The sequence below is a fragment of the Schistocerca americana genome, chromosome 11 (genome assembly GCF_021461395.2).
Source record: "Schistocerca americana isolate TAMUIC-IGC-003095 chromosome 11, iqSchAmer2.1, whole genome shotgun sequence".
Lineage (NCBI taxonomy): Eukaryota > Metazoa > Arthropoda > Insecta > Orthoptera > Acrididae > Schistocerca > Schistocerca americana.
The window spans coordinates 143,714,163-143,720,754 of record NC_060129.1 but is presented as its reverse complement, the minus strand read 5'-3'; the positions used below and the strand labels follow the sequence as shown (position 1 = coordinate 143,720,754).

The 6,592-nt window shown below is 39.2% G+C and overlaps 1 protein-coding gene across 1 annotated transcript; it reads left to right on the top strand.

Moving 5' to 3' along the window:
* Window positions 1–2,137: 2,137 nt before the first annotated feature.
* Window positions 2,138–6,208, top strand: LOC124553401 (ankyrin repeat domain-containing protein 65-like). Its single transcript, XM_047127267.1, has 3 exons — window positions 2,138–2,168; window positions 4,998–5,103; window positions 5,689–6,208. Exons 1-3 carry the CDS (start codon window positions 2,138–2,140, stop codon window positions 6,206–6,208), a joined length of 657 nt encoding a protein of 218 aa, XP_046983223.1.
* The last annotated feature ends 384 nt before the right edge of the window (window positions 6,209–6,592 follow it).

Below are 6,592 nucleotides of genomic sequence, written 5' to 3'. Positions count from 1 at the left end.
TGGCACTGAAATTTATCAATGCATAACACGTAACATGATTCAAGTAATTATTAACTTAAATTTTGTTATGTTGAATCTTGGCAGATGAATGCATATTTAGTTAGTGAGTTATTTATACAAAAATGTGAATCACTTTTAAAAAACTAGAGCTAAATATTTATGATGATTTTGTATCATTTTATACTGAAATAACCATAACTAACTCAAAATCATGCAGTTTACACACTTCCACTTCAGATTTGTTGTTCAGTGTAATTATAGGCAGCACACTTTTGTTCCATTTTGACTTTAGAAACTTTGCAGTACACTTACAAGGAGAGGTCCCCAGTCATTCGATGGACTTTTTGTAACCATCTGTATGATTACCATCTGTAGGTTGAGATCCCAGCTATCACACTTTTTAGCCATTTACCCTGGTGTGCCCTCGTTTATAAGTTACTGACAAAAAGTTTCGAAATTTTGTGTGGGACTTGATGGCATTAAAAATGTATCATACTGACTGTGTGGTGTAATTGATATGGTAAGTCCTTGTTGTGCAGAAGGCTGTGGGTTCGAAACTCTTCAGATAATTGAAATTTGTTATATTTAAATTATCGAAATTTCTTTTATCAATACTGTTGTTCAATTAATTGGTCTAAGTGCTTTTATTTTTAAATTCTATTCCTTTGTGACATCATTTTAATCATTGTTTTAACGTAATTTGCCATCATTTTTCTTCCCATAATTACTTTTTCCACTTGAAATCCTTATTCATATGAGATTAATTTTAGGTATGAATTTCGATTTAATTTGTTTCATTTTATCATCCTAATTTTTTTTGTCCATGTTATTGCATTCATTGTTTCTATTCCTCATTTTGCTTCAAATTCATTTCACTTGCAATCCCTTCTTCCATTCAAATTTTCATCTGTTTGTTTGTCCATAGTGCAGCTGGAATTAATGCTACATTTTAAATTTCTGTACAACTATTACCATAGAAATGCACATCTTGTAACGAAAAACACATTTTCGACACGATTGCACAGTCAGTTTAGAGATTTTGTTTGGATTTTTAACCAATATGTTGGAATTTTCAAATAAATATTATAATACAGGTATAATAATATTACATTGACATTAAAAAAAAATTCAGTGGGAAAATATAAAGAAAAGTGAGAGCAAGAGAAATTTTTACAATAAGAAAAATGTGACAAAGAACAGAAATAAAAATTACTCAAATTAAAAATGATTACCCATTTTGATAGATATTTAAAACAAAAACTTTAAAGTACCTGGACTAGATTCAAACCCACGACCATCAGCACCTGAAAGCCATACCCTATCCATTACTCGATATTACCATTTACTAAATTCTTATTTTTAAACGCTACTGTCATGTAAAATTCCAAACTTTTTTCGTTGATAACTCGCGGACGCGTGCTGACCAGGGTGAATGGCTGCAGGATGTGTTTCCTGGAATCATAACCTACATAACAATATAGATGGTTTCAAAATATTGATCCCAATACTGGTGACCTCTCCTTGTTACTGCCTCACTCAGTACCACCATCCTGCATAGTATGTGACATTCATTAAACTTTTGATTACAAGGTCCTGTCTGTAAGATTCGCACAAACAAGTTTGATTTTAGCAAGACTTCAGCTCTCCATATTAAGCTCAAGTCGATTCTAATGCCTAGGAACTTTGCTTGAATTCTGAATGGGATGTTTTTCCATGTCTTGCACTTTCCAGATATGGGGAAACTCCTCTTTGTGTAAAAAAAAACTGCCAATGATTTTTCTATTATCCCCAGGCCAGTCTTTTTCAGCTAAATCTCAATGTTTGACACAGCATGATACATTACGTAGCATCCCCAGTGGAGAGGGGGTGGCTACAAGCTAGAGGGTTGTGGCCAGATGTGGTGAGGCGGGAGCGCGGTACACTCCAGAGAAAGGCACCTACGACTTGATCAATTCTTTACTGATTCATCTGCACTGCTTGGTACACTGAGTTAGTGGCTGACAGGCCACTGAATTCTGCTGGTCTGGACACTTGCATGCCCCAAAATGTCTGTACGTATTCTCCAGAGCACCAGCCGCCTCGATAATGCAGTTTGCATGCCATTGGCGAATGCATTCGGCCGTGCTGTATCTCTGCTATGGCTGAGAGTAGTGTCCAGGTGCATCATGGTAAGTAAGCCTGCCACATTAAGATGCTCTTCCAACCTCTATACGTGGCTGGTGATTCATAGGAAGGGACCTGCTGTCTCCCGGGCAGGAGTCGGCCATGCTCCTGGTGTCGATCTGGGTAGGCCAGATGTGCTGCTTAGAGCTATTTCTCGCCCTGTAAGTTTCACTGTCAGATCTGTGCAGCGCCCTTGCCCAGTACAGCCCTATTTTTCTGTTAGGGCTGCGGGTTTGGGAATAATTTCATTGCAAAAACGTTCAGTATTAACTGTCGGTATTGGCGCAGTATCATTCACATATCCTGAAATCCCACTGCCATTGTCAGTTCGGAAACCTGGCTTACCCCTTGCTGCAGTACTCTGTGCAATACTGTTCAGTTAACTGTTTCAAGAAGCTACCTGCCTTGCAGCACTGCATCATCATTGTCTAGTTACTGCCGTGACAACATTCCTTGCTTGCCAACTGTCTGTGATGCTGCAGTACACTACACAGGCCGATTGTAATTTTCGTGTAAATGGTAGATGCCTGGATATAGTCAGCATGCTACAATATCTTCTTTATGTGTGTCACTGGAATAAGCTGTCAAATTGTTTATCAGTGAATTGTAAGGTGAATACTCTTGGTGAGCAACATTTCTTAAGATCACACACATACATTTTACAGGAGGGAGATCAGCACAGCTGCCTGAGGGAGATTATCTCGTCCCCCACAGTTCTGATGACATTTGCATAGTACTGAACATAGATTCTCCTTTCTCACAGCAAAGATTTAATTCCACAGATGAGTATAAGGTGTGACCCAGAAGAAACAAACTATCTTTCCAGTGTAATAATTGTCACAATGTAATAAGTGCCAGCTATTATCACACAATACTGAATATAAACATTTATTCATAAAGGTCTGTTGAACATCATGTATCAAAGTCCCTCTGCTGTCAAGAACAGTTTTCCCTTGGGGAATCCGAACTGCATCTTCAGAACAATGGTGTTTCTCTATCCACCATTTGAACAACTCTTTTAAGAGTTTTTGATTAAATATGAAGATAATGCTATGGGTCTATAGGACGATTGCATAACGACATTTGTTCGGCTTAAGAAACTATATAAATAAAAATTTTAATGTTTGTTCAAAATGGTGTGTCTACGAAAGTTCCTGACTAGCTGCTTTGAGATTCACAAAATGTTGCATTCTGAAGTGTTCCTAGGTACCCCTCCTGTGCATGTGCATGTGATTTTTGTTGCATCATTCCTTATTGCTTTTATAAAAAATTGCATATTACCTGCATAAAAAACAGGTATATAAAAACACAGTTCCAATGTGACATTGTCAGAATGTCAAAGCAGTTGATCAAAACCTTCTGTGTGACTAGTAACATTTACAGTTCCTATATAAGTACACCTCATACCTACCCCACATGACCACAATCCAGTCCATACAGTGACTCAACAGCTTCCAGTGGTCCCACACAAAGGTTAGCCTCACCTTCACATTTCCTCCTTGCTATGTTCAGCAGTGGCCCAGAACATGTGCTACACTACAGTATACTCCTGTCTACAAAGCACAGAACAATATGTACTGGTTAACACACTGTACTGCATCCTGGAGGAGCAGGCACCAAATCTTTGGCCTGGTACCTTGCCTGAAGTTGTCTGTGATGCTACCAAAGACCAGGGTGTCATTGGCACCAATAGCAGGTGACCTTCTGTACTCCTGATTCAATCACTGATACATCTCTAACACACAATACTGATGACAAGATGTTAAGATTGAACTATCCTTTACTACACTGTATCAGATACGTGTGCTCAGTCCATGTCGCTTCCCTTTATTTCTCAGATATTTTTAAATGCGTATGCTGTATGAAACTGGCTACTCATCCAACTGTTAACATTCTCTTTGAGATATTGCCTGCACTGTGCAGACTTTTTTTGTCTTCAGAGTAAACTCTGAAATCTGTCTCTTTTGTTCAGAGTAATTTTATATGAAAATTAATGTTTGAAAAAGAAAACCATTCTTTTAAAAAATTCTGTTACTGAAAAATAACATTCAAATACTTCTACATTATCTGGTTTGTTTAGAAGTATATTTTGAAAATGCTATTGATAATTTGTACAGAATCCTTTTTGTAGTTTCTGACCATCATCAGTTTGACAAATTTTCCTTCACATTTGCTGCATGTGCATGAAATCCTTAATATCATTTCTACAGTATGTTGATAACCCAAATTCCGAGTTTTATGTTTTTAATGGTTGCCTGCTAACAGTGCTAATTTTTCAATGTGTGTCAAGTTTGTTTATTGGATGATATTTAAATCATCTGTGATAATATTTTTACCCACTGCCTTAGTTCCATCCTGTTACCAATTGCTAGTTTTCTGCAATACTACCATCTCTGAATTACCTCCCCTGCTAAGTTCAAAACCTGTCAAACTCCTGTTTGTGTGTGCCTCTTACAGGCCAGTTTTACTATAGCAGCTACAAATGATTTTTAAGACTTTCTGATAAGTGTATGTTTAAAGGTCTGAGACAACCTGATAAGTGCTATTCTAACCTCTGTGTGACTATTGCTGTGGAATTGTATTTGAAGTGATCACTAGTATTATGTCAACCCAGAAACATTGTTGGCCCTTGCATTTGCCTTTACTTGGTGCTTCATTTTCAACAGTTTGTTGTACTGCATGCTTGTTATGCCTACAGAGAATGTGGTAAGAATAGTATAGGAACTGATTAGCTCTCTGGTAAGTCTTCATATTAACTGACAGGCTATTCTTGTATGCAGTATGAGTTCTGGTCCTCATGTAAATACTCACTTGTGGAATCTCTGTGTGTACAGCATTCCGTCTTGCTGCCGGCAGTTTGTCCCACACCAACTTCAACTGCCCATTTGTCAGAGCTGCACTGCTCATGGCTGCCTGCTGCCATCCAACTTGTGTCAGAGAGTAAGTTCCGTCATTTATGGAGGTGTTAATCAAGTTGTATGGTCAGAAGCTGTGTGGTATGTCACGTTTTTTTTGATAAAAGAGGTTATGGTTCTAAGGAAGGGTTCTCCATTTACAGGTTTTGACATTAGGGGGCACATGGATCACCTTTGAGTTCCAAACACTAATATCAGAGATTCTCCCACAGGATATGTGGAAGTAGCAACTTTGAGAGAATAGTCTGTGGAGGACTGTGGCTTGTCTTACTACAAAGGGTTTATATGAAACAGTCTGGTATTACTGTTTGGAAATAAAGGGTGAAAAGATCAGCTTCCAACAAAAATTGGTCATATGACCAGGTGGCATAATGGTAAAGCAGAAAATCTTGCCAGTCTTGTGAGCATGATAGAGTACAGATGTCTACAGTATGCTCAGGGAATTCTGCTTTACATCTGTAGCTTACGCATTGACTTTGAAGCTGTTTTGTATCACAGAAGGAACATTTCTAGATTTGTAATTTGTCTCTGGAAAGAGGATTCTCTGATAGTTTTCTTCATTTGGTGTGTGCGCTTATAGCGAAAAATGTCATCTTGATCTTTTGTGCAGGAGCTTCTGTGGAGAGGAGCGAGACAAGTTGCTACTCTGGGCAGCTCAGAAGGGGGCAGTGGAGGAGCTGCGGGCATTGCTGATGGCAGGTGCTGATGTGGGGGTGAGGGACCACTTTGGGTGGACTGCTCTGCACCGGGCAGCAGCCAGAGGGCACGTGGAGGTGGTGAGATGGTTGCTGCGAGCTGGGGCAGACGTGGGGGCTGTGGAGTACTTCGAGCAGCTTACGCCTCTCCACTTGGCGGCAATATGGGGCCACGAGTATGTGGTGTGGCTGCTGCTGGTGGCATCAGACCCTCCCCTTGACTGTAACTACCCAGATGTCGTAGATACCTGTGGGAGGACTCCACTGCACTGGGCGGCAGTTGCAGGCAATGCCACAGTTGTGTCCATGCTGCTCGAGGCAGGAGCGGACAAGGCAGCCAGAAATAACGCTGGAACAACAGCTCTGGATTTCGCCATACAGGAAAATAACCATCAGGTGGTTGACTTGCTACAATCAAGTTTGCAGTTTTCGTAGTGTATGTGGTGTAAAACAAATTTCCACAATATCACTTCTCCATAGTTTCAAAATAAATGATAAAAAAATCATCCTTCAAATTGTTCCTTTGCACCTGTGATTACATAGTGCATGTCTCATTTAGTAATGTCTCAGCAACAGTATCAAGAGGAGACATCAGTAAACTCATGTAAGTAACTTATCTTTCGAAGACAGAACCCTAAATGCTTTTCTGTAGCAGTGAACCAGTTCACACAGGAAAATTTAATTTTTCTTGTCATATAAACTGTTCATACAATTTAAGGCAATGCTTCCAAATTATGTCTTACACAACTCCTGATAGTCTGAGAGGAGAAGACTCGATGATTTTAAAGTCACAAATGGCAAAGCATCAGTGATTGCCAA